At 33.4% G+C, this 18,931-nt stretch overlaps 3 protein-coding genes across 6 annotated transcripts; 2 read left to right on the forward strand and 1 right to left on the reverse strand.

Annotated features, from left to right (window-relative positions):
- Nucleotides 1–531: 531 nt before the first annotated feature.
- LOC131845408 (uncharacterized) lies at nt 532–4,577 on the reverse strand. The gene is made up of 2 exons (XM_059194472.1): nt 3,282–4,577; nt 532–1,171 (listed from the first exon to the last, which is right to left on the reverse strand). The coding sequence occupies exon 2, from the start codon at nt 1,072–1,074 to the stop codon at nt 532–534; it is 543 nt and encodes a 180-aa protein (XP_059050455.1). The 5' UTR covers nt 1,075–1,171; nt 3,282–4,577.
- A 7,227-nt stretch (nt 4,578–11,804) lies between these two features.
- LOC131845388 (probable elongation factor 1-delta) lies at nt 11,805–14,909 on the forward strand. Of its 4 annotated transcripts, none has more exons than XM_059194441.1 (7): nt 11,805–11,885; nt 12,673–12,760; nt 12,984–13,073; nt 13,235–13,429; nt 13,573–13,708; nt 14,012–14,253; nt 14,803–14,909. In XM_059194441.1, the coding sequence occupies exons 2-7, from the start codon at nt 12,674–12,676 to the stop codon at nt 14,839–14,841; spliced, it is 789 nt and encodes a 262-aa protein (XP_059050424.1). In that variant the 5' UTR covers nt 11,805–11,885; nt 12,673; the 3' UTR covers nt 14,842–14,909. The 4 variants fall into 4 exon arrangements, with proteins under 4 accessions (XP_059050424.1, XP_059050423.1, XP_059050427.1 ...); XM_059194440.1 differs by lacking the exon at nt 11,805–11,885 and adding an exon at nt 12,187–12,305 and having other exon boundaries at nt 14,803–14,908; XM_059194442.1 differs by lacking the exon at nt 11,805–11,885 and adding an exon at nt 12,193–12,248.
- A 1,570-nt stretch (nt 14,910–16,479) lies between these two features.
- Nucleotides 16,480–18,903, forward strand: LOC131845391 (cytoplasmic tRNA 2-thiolation protein 2). The gene is made up of 4 exons (XM_059194447.1): nt 16,480–16,832; nt 17,173–17,543; nt 17,739–18,011; nt 18,200–18,903. Exons 1-4 carry the CDS (start codon nt 16,565–16,567, stop codon nt 18,446–18,448), a joined length of 1,161 nt encoding a protein of 386 aa, XP_059050430.1. The 5' UTR covers nt 16,480–16,564; the 3' UTR covers nt 18,449–18,903.
- Nucleotides 18,904–18,931: the final 28 nt, after the last annotated feature.

Consider the following 18,931-nt stretch of genomic DNA (forward strand, 5'->3'; position numbering starts at 1 on the left):
GTTGTATAGAATTTCAAGGAAACGTCATAATTCTTTGATATAAAAAATGAAAACGGCCATTTGGACGGTGATTAATTAAGAACAAGTATTGCCATCCATTTTCCAAGGTCGTAAAAGACGACTTCAGGGTGAAGGTAAAGTATTTTCAGTCACATGTACGGCACATGCCTTTGAACGGAAATTTAAAACAAAATCGCAGCAGTAGTCTAAAATTCTTCCCAGATTGCCCAGTAATAGAATGTGATGCCCGTTAACGGATCATTGGTTAGTATAACTTTTAATATTATCCATTGGCATGTTGGTATTTCCGACATAACGATGAACGTTGCTTGAGTAGATACTCAAGTGGAATTTTCCACTATAGGTATATAAAAGCTACAGACACCTGGCAACGACTCTAAAAGTCCATAAATTATGAATTAATAAAATGCAAAATGCTGATATTATAAGCGTAATATCCTTAAATACGATTTGAATATGTGAGTAGTATAAATGAGAAACATAACTAAGTAATTTTAGTAACTTGAAACATTACCTGGATATTGGGATGACCTGTCCGAGCTCATCAACAACGTGGTCTGCAATCACGACGACCGCCTGTCCTGGAGGTCCCACCACCACGGATACGCCACCATCCACTAGTTGACCCCCTCCGCTCACCAGTTGACCATCATCCAATTGACCACTGATCATCTCCACCCTCTTTTGATCTGGTGTAGTCGTATATATAACAGTCTGTTTATCATCTTCATATATAAGATCTATTGGAGTCTTCTCATCTATGGACTCCATACCCTGATCATATACATCCGGCTGTACGGGCACTTTATTATCAGGGGCATACGCAGCTAGCTCATGAGGAGAATGCCGATAAGCATGAGCTTCCGGAGGATAGCCGTCATCTGAGTCCATTTCAACTTTGTGCGGGTAGTAATCATGTGCGGGCTGAACAGGGGTCATGGTGGCAAGCACGGCATGCGCGGGCGCCGGTGACCGCGGCGCAGAACTTGGTGAAGCGCCTGCTTTAGGGGTGCGCGCGCGGTCATCGCACGCGGGCTGCGGCGACGCGGACATAATGCCGCGTTTCAGTGTTATCGGTGACGTCTTTGTGCGGGCGGAGGCTCCACTCAGGAGCACCCCGCTCTACACTCGACTTCGCCGACTTGTATATCTGAAAAAAGTAGTCGACATCTAGCTTACTTCCGTATTCTACAAACTCTTTCTCATTTATAATTAATTTAATTACAACTCAAAACCTGTGAATTGAAATGCTCGTTTTACAATTTGAAGGGAATATATTAGTATCTGTAAATAAAATCCCCACTGTGCAATAAATACTAATTTATTCCAAAATATTAGACATACTTGTATCACGATGTTATATTGCTCTATATGCATAGCATGCACAAACTCACACAAACACATCAAGGACGACGCAGTAACAGCTGATTTAAGTCCAGTTAGAAAAGAACAAGTATAAAGTGGCACCTGATCGGCGAGAAGTGGCCGAACTTGTTCAGGAGCAACCCTACCACGGCGCCCAGAGACAAACCACTGAACGGCACAAACTGGTAACTTTTGTGTTCACGTGCCTGTCAAACCTGTCCCAAAAATACATAGATAGGACAATATAGTCATGAATGTCTTTTCTATTGCCCAAGATATGTATATAATGAGAATTAGTTACCAGTTTGAGTACATAACCAGTTGTAGTAAATATCAATGCCTAATTCGATAATTATCAAAACACATAATAATAACGAAATATATTAAATTAGAATTATATAAACAGAAAATGCACAAACAATATCTAATATCATGAGGAAAATATATATATAATAATACTCTAAAAAGTAACTTTAGATGGCAGCGAAGGCATCCGTTCTCAATCCATAAAAAACAAAATAAAGTTGCATTATTACTTCAGAAGCCATACTGAGAGACCGCTTTTCGATCCATTGGTGCGGAGGCTGAGCTCTAAAGAAGAACAAAGACAGAAGATGCAAAATAACATAAGCTCAAATGAGAGATACATCAGTAACTCAACTTCTTACAGTAAAGTTAAGTTACAATAAAGAATTCCAAGTCATGGATACTGTAACTACCTATAAAATATTATTTCATTTATGAGGGAAATTACTAAGGTTGTAAATTTTCTAATATCTGTAATAAAACCCATATAACATAACAAACTACATATAAATGTTTTCAGAAATCTAAAAATCGAGATAAATACATATAGATCCCTAATGAATCATAAAGTTGAATTTAATTAGATCGTTCATTGTCCGTACCATTCGCTGTTCCATGTTAGTCTTCAATAATAATATAGGTATGAAGAATTTATGTACATACAAAGAAGTAAATTGTGGAAAAGACAATAACAAAAAATCTTCCATCCTATCCATACCAAGCTATTTGTATCTATTGTACAAAAAACCTAAAATATAGATTTCATGTTATCCGTGAGTCAAATCTACCTATAGATACGAAAAACGAATGTTAAAATTATAACCATTAACATCAACTTAATTTGTGCAGGTATCAAATTAACGTTAGAATTAATTATTGAAATATGGAGATGACGTCTTAGTTAACATCAAGCATAAAAGCACCATTCCCTCTTTAGAAGAGGAAAAAATAAAATTACAAAAAGGCTCTGCTACAGTGACATTAGTGTGCGCTCATATCGTACACATTGACGTGTATACGGAGCTTGCTGAACACACGGATACTCTAGCACAACATGCAAAGCATCATCTTTGTGTGCTAACACGTTCTTATATGATGTATTTTAAAAATGCACACATGTTTACATTTCCATCATATATAACATCTCCCTTCGTTTTTCATTGCCCAGCTTAAAGAACTATCACAAATTCTATCAATAGGACATAAAACATTTACTTTGTCGATGAATTGATTGTAAATCGAAAAATATTGTAAAAACACGTCTTGGAATACTGAAACACGAAGATCACTCCTCGTCGCTTTGCATTTGTAACACGAACAATGTAATGTAAATAGTTTCCTATTAGAGGAAACAACGAGCACGTCATTCCACTGGCAGTAAGGTCGGGGGCGGCCGGCATCAGCGAGGGCGTCCTGGCGCAGACCGTCACGCACGCGCGTCAAACTAGTCTCATGACGTCACAGCCAGCCCGGCGAAATTACAAAACCGGCCGGGCGGCATAACCGACTGCGCCAGCAAGCAAAGCAGCGCAGCGCAGTGGCGGACGCGCTGCCGGCCGACCCCGACGCGCCACCGGCGTTTCACATACCGTGGGCGGCGTCACGACGCTGTGCACGGCGCAGGCCGGTGCGCGGGCGCGGGTACTCGAGCACGCAGCGAGCGGCGCTACGGAGCGCGGGCGCAGGTGCTCTGAGCGCAGCAGCCTCCGCGCGCCGGCGCCGCCGCCCTCCGCACCTCCCCGCGTCGCCCGCGCCTTCTCTCGCACGCACCAAAACGACGAATTTATCTTCCGTACATGCTGGCCCTCCTACCCGAGGACGTTGCCCAGGGTGTCTCAGCGTATTACTGATTTTTAACTTACTCCAAATATGTTATCCATATATAAAATGTGTTACTTCACTTATTCAATTTAAACCATGCCTTCTTTTTAAATTGTGAGATAGGTACGAGGAGATTACTTCTACTTCATTTTCAATATTTTCCTCAATACATGAGAGCAACTCAAAGTGGAATAAAAAGATTGTGAGGCATCTGTACTTAAATTAGTATTCACGTTTTTTATATGCGTCGTTTGTTTCGTTTTTTTTAACATTGTATGCGCTGAGGTCATATAATAGCCATACTGGAGATCGACGGTGGCGGCGCGCGGTGTAGCCTGGGGCGACAACGCCGCCGCCCGCGCCTCGACCGTCCCCGAAAACCACGAGAGCCGCTCGGCCGCCGCCGCCGCCGCAGTAACGACAACGTTGCTCTGAGCAGCTGTTACAAAACAGTGACCCGCGTCGCGATGGAATTGCCCAACTTTACGCAACTTCCCTTATTGGACTTTAAAAGCAAAAAGATATCGAATTTATATTATAATTGTTACGCACATATACACTAAAAGAAACCATCAATATATAGAAATAAATAATTAGACGGTTGATTGATTTCCAATATATTTTCCAAGTACCTGCGGAGTGAGATAACAATTGGCAAAAATAGTAATTGTCAAATCACGATACTGGTAGCGTTGTCTAAAATTCTGAGTGTCGTATTTAACGGCTGTGCTATTATTCTAAATCATCTTATAGACTGATAATGAAATAAATAGAAGCCCAGCTCTTTTTACGCCATTAAACAGGAATGAGACATTTTCTAATTTAGTAACGGTGTTGAATTTTGTTTGGTGACAGTTCACCTGTGTTTATTATCTTAACTTTTATATACCTACATACATATTAGTTTATTATGTCCTTATTAATAACCAGATATAGACTATAAGAAGTCATCTGCGTGGGCACTTCAGTCTCGCGTAATGAGTAACGTTTGAGCATATCAATGTGGTAAACATTGATATGCTCAAACGTTACTCATTACAACACACACATCACACTTATATTAGTTTTGTGATTAAAACTAATTATAATGCATTACATGATTATCATAATTAATAATATAAGATATTAGATATTGCAACTTATAATTTTCTTTTAAATTAATCTAGGAACGCTGCCATTATTGCCCTTTTAATAATATATTTTAGTTATTATATTATATTTTTAAGCTTTTTAATTTTAGGTTCTTAGTTGTACATTTATGAGAATTGATAATAATTTTTCAAATATCAGTAAAATTATAACTACATTTTTTAAGTATTCCTATGCGTAAAAAATCTACAGATTATATAACCTCTATACTGAGTTGGTTGTCACATAAAACTACCCCCATTTCTTCTATTAGTTTTTTATTATCTACCTTCACTTCATTGTTTGTCTGTATTGGTGAATAACAAATTTATCTATCTACCTATATCGGCAACCAAGCAGCTTATATTGTAAACTGTTTAGATTATAGGGTGAAGAGTAGGCAGTAAAATTACGAGATAAGAGGCATGTCATCTTTGTCCTATGAAATGGCATTGCATGAGTGGTGTCACAGGCTTCACATCAGCTAGTTTGCACTCCCAATTATTTATTTATATAACTTCAATGCACAAAATACCAAGGTAAAAGTACATATGGCGGACTTAACGACTTACGGCATTTTCTACCAGTCAACCACAGGTTGTGCAGAGAAACTGTAGGCGGTGAAAATGTAATCAATAAGAAAAATAATACCTATGTCATAAATAATATATATTTACTAAACGTAAGTACATGTAAACATACATATACAAATACATACAATATATATAAAGCTATAGATAAATATGAATAAAATACATACCTAAATATACCATATACATATCATATAGCACTCCCAATTACATAAATAAATATGATGACAACCTACGGAACCGCCATATGTTAATAGTTTACACTGACGAGACATTAGTGATAGATGACATGATGCGGATCTATTAGAAAGTTGGTTACCAAAGCGAACAGGTGCACACAGCAAGGCTGAACTAACAATAACGTTCTCTCTATTTCCCATTACAAATACTCCCCTTTACGGTTTATTTATATATTACAATAATAGCTATCTATAGCACCATATGTGGGGCCATCATAGACGACGGTTATCATTTTAAATCATGATATCCCGTCAGCTTCTATACCCCTAACCTTTGTTACTTAGAAAAAATAATTCCTCATAAGAACGACTCCAACATCACGTGAATTTCTTATTTAGAAAGAGCATACTCAAATATAACTATCCTCACACTACTGTTTTTACTGCCATTCCTCAAGAATAACATTTCATAGATAATTGTTATAACTTTTCTATGAGGTAGCTTGACAGCTAATTCTTGCTGTGTACCTAATATAAAAACCTACTACTTTTTTTTCAAATACGAGTGTATGACAACATTTGCTAAACTCATTATTACAACTTAGCATTATAAGGCTAAAAATCACAACATCGTAATTTCTTGTCGACATGTTTAATTTTTCTTTAATATAAATTTGGATAAAATTAATTATCATTATTTCTCAGTCTCTCGGGGACCATTCAACAGAATCTTCAGATCTAGCCAGGGACATGATGCGATTGTTTACTCATATTCACTTTTGTATTAGTTTACGTATATTAAACAATACTTTATTTTCTTTAATATTGAAACAATTAGGTAAGCACAGAGGAACAACTTATTTTTTGGAAAATGTCTTTTAACAATCCTTCAGAATCAGTGTAATATTTTTCTGCTACAAATGTTTATTGAGGTATTATTAATTATATATAGAAGAGCATAGTATGATATTATAAAAAATGTTAAAAAATTACAGCGTTGTGCAGTTTATTCCGTCGACCAGAATGTTCGCAAAACAAATCACACACATAACGATGACCTTATAATCATTACAATACATCCGGTTTTCAATATAAATACCTCATTCTAGCAATGTTTTACTAGTCCCGTCATCATAACTACAGGACGAAAAGAACTGAATAATAGTGCGATCAAACCGTTCTCTAATATCTGCTGTTTGAAAAGACGCTCACGCCAAATCGCAACATCATACTATTCGCATTATAGGTGATCTAGACCGTAGGTTGTCAATGTGGGCAACAACGCCCTCTCGTGACCGTTAAGATACAGTGGAGGACCCAAAAACAGTTACATTTCAATGTTCTTACACGTTTAAGTAAAGTCGTGGCAATAACTGGTTCAAAAAATAATGAGAACTCTAGAATAAAATATACTCTCAAAATGTAGAATAAAGTTGAGAACCTATGATCTATACAATACTGTCATACTTACAGAAACTACTTCAATTAAGTATATTTAAATTTTGTACAATCCTCGTAGGGCTTAATATCTTTTTTTAATTTTCTACCATAATAAAACTTGCTGTTCCATATATATAATGTCATAATGAGTGGAAAAATATTCTAACTTAATCAACTAAATGAACGTACTTCTAGAGAATCGTATAAAATAACAAAGGATGAGAGCTTGAATTCAGGTACTTATTATAAGGGCTAAAATACTTTTTTGAAGGTACCTAAACAATATTTCTAAATACTAATTACATTGTAATACATCTAGCACATACATAGCTATCCAGCGCTAATAATCAACGCTGTAGCGACGACACTACGTTAGTGAATTTACATTAGATAAACTCGCTAAACGACGACTCACTAGTTGTTCATTCACAGGATTTTTATTTAAGTAACTAAATAAATAACTGCTTCTTTTTGAAAAAGAATTTCAGTCGAGATTCAGATATGACGGCCAATACGGATCAGTGGAAGAGTATGACATACTGCGTCAACTCTAAATAATGGGATAATGTTGATTTAATTTATATATGACTAGCTACTTGCCCCGGCTTCGCACGGGTATACATGTATTATATATATAAACCTTCTTCTCGACACACTCTATCTATTAAAAAAACCGCTTCAAAATCCGTTGCGTAGTTAAAGATATAAGCATCCATAGGGACGGACAGACAACGACTTTGTTTTACACTAATATGTAATGATGAAAATTTGTAGATCTTCAGCAACTCCGCTGGTCGCGCTGCTGCTTCATTAGTATACCGTGTAATGAACAAGTATCATTATTATTATTTGAAATTGTGCAATAGACGTACGTATATTATCAAGTATGCATAATATTTTTACTTAATTCGGCCATAAATACTGTTAGCATTAAAAATAAACATAGTATATATAATTTAAATTTGGAATCTATCGTTATTTTATGAATTTTCCTTGAGTTTTCTCATTTTCGTGCCAATCGGTAGTCAAATATTTTTGATAGAGTGGGGTGGTAAAGAGAACCGAATCGCTGTGATTACACACAAAGTAGGTATGGCTAGGCTACATACAATTTTTGAAACTCTTGATACGCTTGGTATTAGTCAATTATTTACAATTGAGGATTATTTTAACAAGTGGCCGTGTTTATGCTCAAAGCTCTAAAAAAGAATACAACGTGAATATTATTCTATTGCAGTCGTGGTTTGATGGAGCTATGAAGGAGTGACGGAGCTATATTTTTACAAGTGTATCAAGATTGCGGTCAAACGCGCTCAAATATTAATATAAAAAAATCACTATACCATTCTTGAGAAGGTTGTTAAGCCCGTTAACAACAAAATGTTCAGTAATCAAGAATGGTCCTTCTAGCAAGATCACCGCCAGGACATAAAGCTCGATCCACTCAAGTTTGGTTGGAAAAGGATCTTCCGGACTTCATAAAGACCAGCATTAAGACGAGACTAGATGACGGCTAGTCATCTAGTCTCGTCTTAATGCTGGATTATAAGTTATCGTCAGTTTCAGAGAGAATGGCTTGCTCTAAACCCCTTTTCCTTGTAATAATATTTATGGTCTGACTAGTAGGTATAATAATATTTCATAAAAATAAACATAATACTAATAGAACTGCACTGGCTTAGTAAGCTAGTAATGTACCATGCTGACCTTCACCCAGTTCTCCTGGAAACCATCGTGATAAAGCCACGATGGGTTGACTAACCTGAACTCGTGCCCATCCTATCATCCTACACTGGTGGACCACCAGCATATACCGTTGGCGCAGGAAGTGGAATTCCATTATCATCCCTTAAATAAATCATATGAAACTGTCATATGTTCTGGTGAACAACACTGTGGTCAGTGTTATAATATCTGGTTCGCGCCATTAGTTTTATCACTATATTCGCTTATAGGTAAAATATTTTTTGAGAGGTTTAAATGACCTATAATTTAAAATGTAGGTAATATTGAAACTCACAGAGATATGATTGATGATACAAAGAGAGTTACGACTATCAGTCGATCGTACTTTCATTAGTCGCCTCATGCATGTCCTGGACATTGAGTTTCCTTTTACGTACACTATTATATTATAATACTTTACCATATTCGTAAATAAATACTAAACTTCTGTATTTACAATTCCGGCTACACACTCTTATTTTTATATTTGCACTAATGCATACTATAATGTTCGAGATTTATATTAAGATTGTCTTGAGACATATATATTTGCTATGGATGAGTTCAGCTATTTATAGACAATCTTAATATAAATCTCGAACATTGTAGTAACAGGCATAAGAGCGTGTATGCTTATTTAACTTCCAAGAATTGTTTAAATGACCGGTGAAAGCCACACAAACAGGTGTGTAATACATTATGAATATGGGTAGATATGGTACCATTTTACGAAATATTTTTAAGTTATACCCGTCCCAAACATTTACCAGACCGTTTTATTTTTAAATAACGTCCCACAACTTTGTCCAATACTTATTTGATTTCTTTGTTCATTATTAAATAAAAAATCAAACAAATTTTTCATTATTCTATAGATTAACTAATTATGTAAATTATAGGTAATAGTGTATATTAATACATATCTATAGTATCTACGGTAAGGTAAAGTTACGGTAATATTTTACCTTAACTTGGTAGGACTATTCATTCTTTACAATAATTACTATTACCTAATTAATTATTTTTAAAGAGTAAATTTTAAATCTCCACACTTCAACTGTTTTTAGAAAATTGTAATATATCCTACGCATGAAATACCAAATGTTACAATACAATTCCATACTTATGTGGTCATTATACTTTATGAGATTTGTTTTGGTTGGACAGTGCTATTAGACATTGAACTTATAGGGTTTGATCTTTTTTGAGTGACATGATATCTCAATCTGTCTGACTAAAATGCATGGCATATGTGGTATCTCGGATAGTTACCGCTTACGATCAGATGGGCTATAATCTTCAATTTCATTCTAATTACAATACCTACATAAAAAATGCAACCATTGCACTAAATATATATTTTGTCAAATCGACTAAGATTTTCAGAACTTTAAAAAACAATTTCTAAATGACACACATACACACACATTATACACAGCAGATTTTATGTCAAAACTTAAGAGTGTCGAATAAAATTACAATGTGGGAATGGGATTGTCAGTACCTAATGTGGATTAAGAACCCCAATACAAAAAATAGCAATGCACCGGTTGACCGCTACGCGGTTTCCCCTGGAAAACAATATGTTAAATTCCTGACGACTTGGCCACGATAGGCTACATGAGCAGACCTAATATTCATCGTATCATCCTCCACTGGTGACCTGCTAGCTTATACTGTTGCCGCAGATGGACGTACCATTCCAAAATCATCCATTAAAAAATGAAAACACGTTTACCCCGGCATCATCTCCAGAGGCAAATGATGTTTTCAAAACTTAGAGAAGTTATAACTATCGTATAAAATAAATTAAATATTTAAAGCTAGATGAATCGGAGGTACCTGATATACCTGATGAATGAGAGGTATCGAGTGTTTTATGAGAAAATTAAAATGCGACCTCAACGATAGCGATATATAAAAGATTGTTACAAAAAAGAATATGTCTAACAATTCATCACTATTTTAAAATTTAAAAACAATAAAAAAATCCATCAATAAATCCGATACAGCTACCTTAAAATTGCAGAGATGCAAAAGTGACATATTCTATAAAAATTAGCACAATATTCAATGTTTGATGGCCAGTATTATACTTTGAACAGTCCCCCTTAATGTGGGCATCTAAAATTTACACCACACCAAGTTATCTATTATAGTAAATGCCTCGTGCTTAAGACTGCCCAGAGCTTTAGTTATAACATCAGCCACCATTACGTCTGTATGTATGTATAGAATTTGTACATTGAATCTTTCTATCATTCCTCTAAAATAATGGTACATCACATCAATGTGTTTTCACCTCCTTGGAGGACACAATAAACAGTCAACTGTAGATATAGCTGATTGATTGTCACATTACGTCACAATCTTGCAGGACGACGTTTTCAATCTGAATTATAGGAATCTTGTAGGAATGCACCTTCTCTACAATCTTTACTTAAGCTAATATACTCCGTAGTGAAAGCGTGCTAGGCCCCTAACCTTTTGGAAATTTTCGAACTACTTTTTTCCAGCTAATTCTAATACTGCTGGCTGCAGCTGGCCTTTTTATCGAATAAATTGAAAATTAGTCGAAAAATTGAAAAATAAATTTTTGAATCAGTTATATAGGACTATAAAAATTTGTTATAAACCTAGTCTCAGACCTACTGAATACAAAATTTCATCAAAATCAAGCCGAAGGAATATATACACGAAACCTATAACATGAGAATTTTATATGTTAAACTAGCTGTTCCCGCGACTTCGTCCGCGTGGAATTTAACTTTAATTTTCTAAAATAAAAGTAGCCTAAGTTACTCCTTACTACATCAGCTACCTGCCAAAAAAAGTCCCGTCAAAATCGCTCCAGCAATTTCAGAGATTAGCCGGAACAAACAAACCAACAGACAGGCAGAAAAATTGTAAAAAATGTTATTTTGGTGTATTTAAATAAATAAATAAAAAAAATACGAATTTATATTCATATGCATGTAGTAAGAAACGATTATTTCAATAATACAAACAGACACTCCAATTTTATTTATATGTATAGATATACACAATAATACACATATCCCGTAGTGTTAAGGTTGAATAGCGCTAGTATAAAGTCTATGACTAGAGTGGTTACTAGGGCTACCCTCCTTGTTTATTGTCACTGTCAAAAAAAACTGAAAAAGTGTATGTCATATACGTATTCCATAAATTGTAAATAATAGTGTCTAAAGTGTTCGTGTCGTGTTGTGTACCTACTCGCTTGATCCCTTCCAGTGTGTAATACCCGTATCTGCTTCCGTCTCCACCGCTTACGATATTTGGATATTTGGTAAGCCACTCTAGTTATATTACGTAGTTCTTCAGCGAACCACTTGAGGCATCACTTTATTTTATGTTTGCAAAATATCTTTTGTACAACACAACAAAAATTATGCTAAATTTGTAACTAAAGTGATCTTTTACATTTTTTTATGTACTATATATTGTACGATAATTTTATATATATATTATAGTTCAATAAAACTAAAAACGTACCTTGTAATGAATTAAAATTAGATAATTTGAACTTTTGAAAGTGGTAACACTGTTTTATTGTTTGTTTCTTTCTTTTTATTATGTATCCATCTCTCTCTTTCTTATTCGAAATACCGTACGATACGGTTTACTTCTGAATATTCAGTAAAATATTTTTGTAAGTTGTACTTTTCTAACTTTTTTAAATCCACACAACGTTCAAGAAATTTAAAACGTAAGTTCTAAATTAATTTTATATATTAATTTTTAGTTTCGAGTAATGAATGTTTGTTCTATACACATAACCTCTATTTCATTTTTTTATTAATATATATAATAATTATATAAACTAATTTTTATTCTTCATTTATAGTAAACATATAGAACACATTTGGGCGTCAATAACTGAATCTTAGAAGACTGCACTGAGCTGAACTACAACTAGTTAACTTAAATAGACTGCATTTTTATATGTATACGTGTCCCACAAAGCTTTTTATATTAAGTTATTACTTACTAATGTTGAGAGTTAGGTAGTACATTTAGGACAATTAGAGTGAAATAAATTAATAAAATGTATACTTAAATGTTATATTCCACAGAATGTCTGCGTTGGCTTATGAAAAAATTTGGTTCGACAAAACTATCTACACTGATGCAGAAAGGAATTACTACGAATCCCTATCAAAGGTGAGTAAACCGAAATTATATTTTAATATCAAATTATAAAAAATTAACATATTTCATTTTATTTTAAATACCATTTGGGGTATATTTATTAAATATTTATATCAGTACTAGTTTTAACAGACATTTACTTGAATTAACTACACCTACTTATACTATTACGAAAATTACTTTTGTTCATAGGTATGCTTTGCCATATATAATAAAATATAAAATTTGTAAATAGGTTCGAGGTACACCACTTACATTAACTCAGTCTTCCTTGGCCAATGAAGTTGCAAAGGCTAGGCAGCACATCAAAAACTCCCTTGAATGTGTGAGTAAAATATTATTTATTTCATTTGCAATTCACACATTGTAGTTTTGCCTATTACTGCAGACCTATGTTTGCAACATTATAAATTGGTGTGCTTAGTTCATGTTACATTTTTTTGTCAGTAATGTCATTTTATGCTAATAATTCTAAATGTATTTCAGATGGATAGTGTTGCTACTTTAGCTGGAGTTCCAAACACAGAATTAACTAATAAAGTTAAATCCTTAGAGAGAGATAATAGTGACCTCAAAAAAGCCATTGATGACTTACGTAACCTAGTGATCAGTCTTCAAGCTCGAGTAGAAACTTTAGAAGATAGCAAAAATTCAAAATCTTCATTTCTCCCTGCATCTAAAGTAAGAAAACTTATATATATAATTTCTGTTTTAATTATATGTTCTGAATAATCTCATTTACTATTTTGCTATATCTAGTGATGTCCTAATCTTTGCTGCCTCATAAGGTACATGGCTTGAAAATATGTTGTGTTGAATTATAGCCACCACCAGCTGCAGCTTCCCAAGAGTCAGACGATGGGGTGGATTTATTTGGCTCTGATGATGAAGAAGAAAGTGCTGAGGCTATAAAATTAAGAGAGGAACGTCTTGCTGCATATAATGCAAAAAAAGCTAAAAGTAAGCTACTACCATTATACTACACTATACATTCCATATAATTAGTTATTCCTTTGGCTTATCTTAGTCAAGAAAGAATATTTAGAATCCTTGAATTAATCAAGAACATGGCAATAATATCAAAATATCAGATTTATTTATCTTTGGCTTTAACTGATATCATACTTCCTATTACTTTATATTATAGTCAAGATGTAACATTAACTGGGACCTAATAAAAACTGCAATTAGTTTTTACTACTACATATTAACAAAGGTAATAAAGTCGTTATGTATTCCAAGTAACCATAATTATTTTTTCAGAACCTGTACTCATTGCTAAATCAAATATAATTTTGGATGTAAAACCTTGGGACGATGAAACCGACATGGCAGAAATGGAGAAGGCAGTAAGACAAGTTACCACCGATGGCTTACTATGGGGTGCAGCTAAACTAGTCCCATTGGCCTATGGTATACACAAACTTCAAATTTCTTGTGTTGTAGAGGATGATAAAGTGTCAGTAGATTGGCTAACTGAAGAAATCGAAAAAATTGAAGATTATGTAAGTTATATTTTATATTAAGTAAATACAATTATAAGCAATAAAATGTCAGCACTTTAAACCATATTCAGAACAATATTGTTCTACATTACCAGTGTGTGTTACCAGAAGTGTGATATAAAGATAACTTTGACAAAATCCATTAAAATGGTATCCTCATGAGGATGGCACTGCCGTGTTTACTCATGAACATTTGCTGCTTTTAGGGACTGGTCTGCTGTGTGAAAACTATGACTGATTTATTTTGTTACTCAAGTAGTATTTATTTTCTTTTGTCAATATTGCAATTTGACAGTTTTTGTATTCGCACAAATTCCTAAATGTGAGGTTGAATAACTTTTAAAAGCAACACATGATTTATTTGTTTGTGTGTGTGATAAGACTGCATTCCTTATGAGTGGTAATGAAAAAATGAATATATAACTATTTCTATATTTAAAAAATACAAAATTTATGAAATTGGTATGTAAGTGTTGATTACTGGCGACAAATTACCGTTCCTTCACACTCAATAAGTATTGCTATAACATAATGTATATTTATTTCCAGGTACAAAGTATTGATATCGCTGCCTTTAATAAAGTTTAACAAGGAACTACAAATTTTTACTGTTGAATAATAAAAATAATAGCAAAATCAGCTGCCTCTTATTACCCAATATCCTACTATACATCCCAACTGTAAAAACAGTCGTAAAAATAATGTAAGACAGTGCTATAAGTAACATGAATCAAAATTAGTTCTACATTAAACAGTACGATTCGCCATTCTATGTGACACCGCCTCATGTTTTTTAATTACCATAATATTCCAAGTTAAGTTCACTCGAAGCATAAAATATGTACTGCAAAATGATTATATGATCTGTGCTTCGCTACGAACTATCTTATCTTCTATATTAATAATTTCGTCAAGGGGTACGGTAGACTCGAACGAAACATGTGAATAACAAAACAAAAAATATTGATTTCGAATCGACAACATATATCCGCAAAATTCGGATTATGGAGTATTTCGTTAAATTCTAATGACCGGACAAACAAACCGAAGTCGCCATCTTTTCATTTCACTAGCATTTTCTTCGGTCGTTGACGTTTCGCGAAAATATTATTTTTGACACTTTTATGATAAAAGAGTATGTGTTTTTTCTTTAAACCTGTAATTGGCCGATTGCGAGACAAATTTGCCAATTTTTTTTATTAATTTGTTTTACGATCTGGATACAAATCAATTTTAGCCTAACTTAAATTACAAAAAAATAAAAATTATTTGTATAAAAACTTTTGCACTTTTTATTTACTATATTTATTAAACACAATGAACGAAGCTTTACAAATCTATTCCTTGATTACTTTTAATATTCCATGAGAACCGATGACTACAGAAATATCTACCCACATTTCACCCGAGCGAAGCCGGGTTTTCATCTAGTAATATATAGTTTTCTTTGGAATGAGACATAATTAAAAAAAAAACTATCAGATGGCAATTGTAAGTAGCTATGACGTGGTCTAGTGTTTTGAGTAGTCATGCTCACTAAAATATCCAGACTTGTGGCGGCGTGATGGGCCAGGTCATTGGGCTCCCTAAAATGTGGTCGAGCGCAGTGATGGTTGGCTCATTCGTCATACTCGTGAACGGGTGCTTGGTCTGCTCTAATCACTATGACCGATTTCCTCTTATTAATTGTTTAACCAGTTGGTTATATATTCAATATTTAATTGAATTTGTGCTAATTGGTGGTTTGTATTCACACACTTAAACTTAAAAATGTAAAGTAATAATAAAAACTATTTAAAACACGCAAGTTTCTTGCTCGTTCTCCTAGTGATGAGACAGCTTTCCGAATGAGCGGTAGATTAAAAAAATGTAATGACTATTCAAAAGTGCTTCAATGTAAGTTTATTTGAATAAATGATTTTCTATTCTAATATATTTCAGAAAATATAGTATGTTATTTGTTCCTTTGCTTTTGTATTTGTGAATCTTATTTTTTATTGGAAGTATCGTCTTCTAGAGTAAATTCTGCCAATTTCCGGATACGTAAATAGCCCCGTGTGCTATATCAGCTATATGCAACAATAATTTTCGGTATACATTTACCAAATAATTTAATTCTATGCTATTTTGTAATCATAGTGATTATTTACTCCGTGCTATTCGTAGATTGTGTTACATTATTGATTTGACGTTCAAATTGTCTTATAATGTCAGTCGTTTGTCAAAAAATACATGCTTACTCGCTCAATTTCTGTACTGTATTACCTAAATCTTTTCTATTTTGTTTATCTTATCATTTCTTTTTAAAAAAATGTTCAAGTGTAAAAAATGTGAAGCTAATGGAACAATAACTCTGAGAAAGAAGGACTGGTATTGTAATATTTGTTTTCTAAATAACATTCACCACAAATTCCGTTCAATTCTAGGTAAAAATAAAATCCTTTCAACAAATGAAAAGATTTTACTATGCTTATCGGGCGGGACAGCTTCAACTGTTTTATTGGATATGGTTCATTGTGGAATATCACTCAATAGCCATAAAAAACTGAGAATAGTTCCACATGCTCTACACGTAATAGGCAAGTTATATTTCTTATTTTATTAAAATTTAACAACTTGGTGTCTTAACAACCACAGGCAATCTGATATTTATCACTTGTAAATATAACCAATATCAAAGCAAATAATAATGGTAATGGTACAAATTGAGTTCAGAATTTTATTCTCAAATTTGACTGATGTATGGCGTATATTATGGCTGTCAAATTGTTTTTTTTTTCTGGAACATAGCATGCAGTTTACTATAGGAGTAGGAAATATCCATAAAAGTCCTCACAGGGATATCTCTCTCCCATCACACATACTATCCTTCTGGTAAAAGTTTATAATTTTATTGTTTTTAACCAACTATTTTTTTAGGCCCAGGAAATGAGGAATATAATCTAAAAGTTGCAAACTCAATAATTAAAGCATGCAAACACTACAGTATTGACCTACATATAATTAACATAGCAGATTATGTTCAAAATCATAATAATTTGACTCAGAATGTTAATGTAATACCTGAAAGAAACAGTGTTTCTTCAGATATGTTCTTTCAAATTCTTAACAGCATGCCATCAACAGCAAGGAATGATTTTATATTAAAAGTAAAGCAAAATTTATATGTGAAATGTGCAAAAGAGATATCTTGTAAATTTATTTTCACTGCTGAAACCACATCAACATTGGCTATTAATTTGTTGTCTAACTTAACAGTTGGCCGAGGATCTCAGGTTCATAATGATGTTGTAAGTACTTGAAATTAAATAATTATTTCATGGTTGCAATTAAAATTAATATGTATCAGTGTCATTGTACAACTCATATTTTATCTTGTTAATTCTAAATCACCATTATTTAAACCTCTTCTTATCTGGTTTGAACAGCTGTTAGCCCTCCTAAATTAGTATTGATTTATTTATAATCCAATGTTAATTTTCTAGGGATTTTGTGATAAGAGAGATAATGAAGTAACTATTTTAAGACCAATGAAAGATATTAGCAAAGAAGAATTGAACCAATACATAACCATAAAACAAATTGGACCTGTACATGATTGTGATATGCTGGATAACAGTCTTCAATCAGTCATAAGAACCTTTGTTACTGATCTGCAAAATAATTTTCAATCAACAGTGTCATCAGTATGTAAAACAGCAGACAAAATAGGTATATATGAGGATAAAAAAATTGAGCACAGATGTATGCTATGTGAGGTAAATATGTAATTTCTTAGTTTAAAATTGTATTTCATTACTAAAAGATATATTTGTGTATATAAAAAATGTCCAATAGGACAATGAGAGGACTTATATTGTCCTCTAACTGTCCCATTGGACATAATCTTTAATTATGAAAATATGGAAATATAAAGACAAATTAAATAGAACCATTTCTTTTTCAGAGCATTCTTAAAAAAAAAGAATCGAAAATATCTGCACTTGAAGCAACTAACTACTCAAGACTTGTTTCTTCAACAAACAGTGAAGATAAAAATAAATTTCATGACAATACTCAAATAGAGAGAACCTCTTTGTCAATGTTTCCTTACATTGACCAATATCTATGTTATGGCTGCAGTAGGATATACTCAGAAATGCCCATTAATGAATTACCCAATTGTGTAAAAGTTCTGTTTAAAACAACATTCTAAATGAAAATATTATATCCTAATTATATGCAATTTATATACAGCACTAGTAACCAGGGATGTTATGGATATGAAATTTCGGATACGGATAGGTTTCGGATATAGGAATGATTATTATACTGGATATGGATGCGGAAATGAAATGATTTCGTATTATCCGTTAGTTTCAGATAATTTCGGTTACGGAAATTAAGTTTTTAAAGAATTTCAAAAGTAAACTACAAATAGCTAATAAAATGGTTACATAACGTGTCTCAATTAAGCTCCGCCCCTATCCGATATTACCCGAAAGTTCGGATAGGGTATTGTAACCGAATCCGAAATTTTTAACGTTACGGTGCTCCCTAACATCCCTGCTAGTAACTATCATAATCATGGTCTATAAGCAGATGAAACTGTGTATTAAATTAGCTCCTAAAATAATATATATAAGCAGTAGTTATGTATACAACATAAATACTGCTAATAATATATACTATATATATA

The sequence above is a fragment of the Achroia grisella genome, unplaced genomic scaffold, assembly GCF_030625045.1.
Source record: "Achroia grisella isolate CSIRO2021 unplaced genomic scaffold, CSIRO_AGI_Agris_v1 utg4646, whole genome shotgun sequence".
NCBI classification, from domain to species: Eukaryota; Metazoa; Arthropoda; class Insecta; order Lepidoptera; family Pyralidae; genus Achroia; species Achroia grisella.

Coding starts and splice junctions, on each gene's coding strand:
- LOC131845408 (XM_059194472.1), bottom strand. CDS start 1,074: ATGTCCGCGTCGCCGCAGCCCGCGTGCGATGACCGCGCGCGCACCCCT.
- LOC131845388 (XM_059194441.1), top strand. CDS start 12,674: ATGTCTGCGTTGGCTTATGAAAAAATTTGGTTCGACAAAACTATCTAC. Junction 13,074..13,234: donor TCAAAAACTCCCTTGAATGT/GTGAGTAAAATA, acceptor AATGTATTTCAG/ATGGATAGTGTTGCTACTTT. Junction 13,709..14,011: donor TAATGCAAAAAAAGCTAAAA/GTAAGCTACTAC, acceptor TTATTTTTTCAG/AACCTGTACTCATTGCTAAA.
- LOC131845391 (XM_059194447.1), top strand. CDS start 16,565: ATGTTCAAGTGTAAAAAATGTGAAGCTAATGGAACAATAACTCTGAGA. Junction 16,833..17,172: donor ACATGCTCTACACGTAATAG/GCAAGTTATATT, acceptor CTATTTTTTTAG/GCCCAGGAAATGAGGAATAT. Junction 18,012..18,199: donor ACAGATGTATGCTATGTGAG/GTAAATATGTAA, acceptor TTTCTTTTTCAG/AGCATTCTTAAAAAAAAAGA.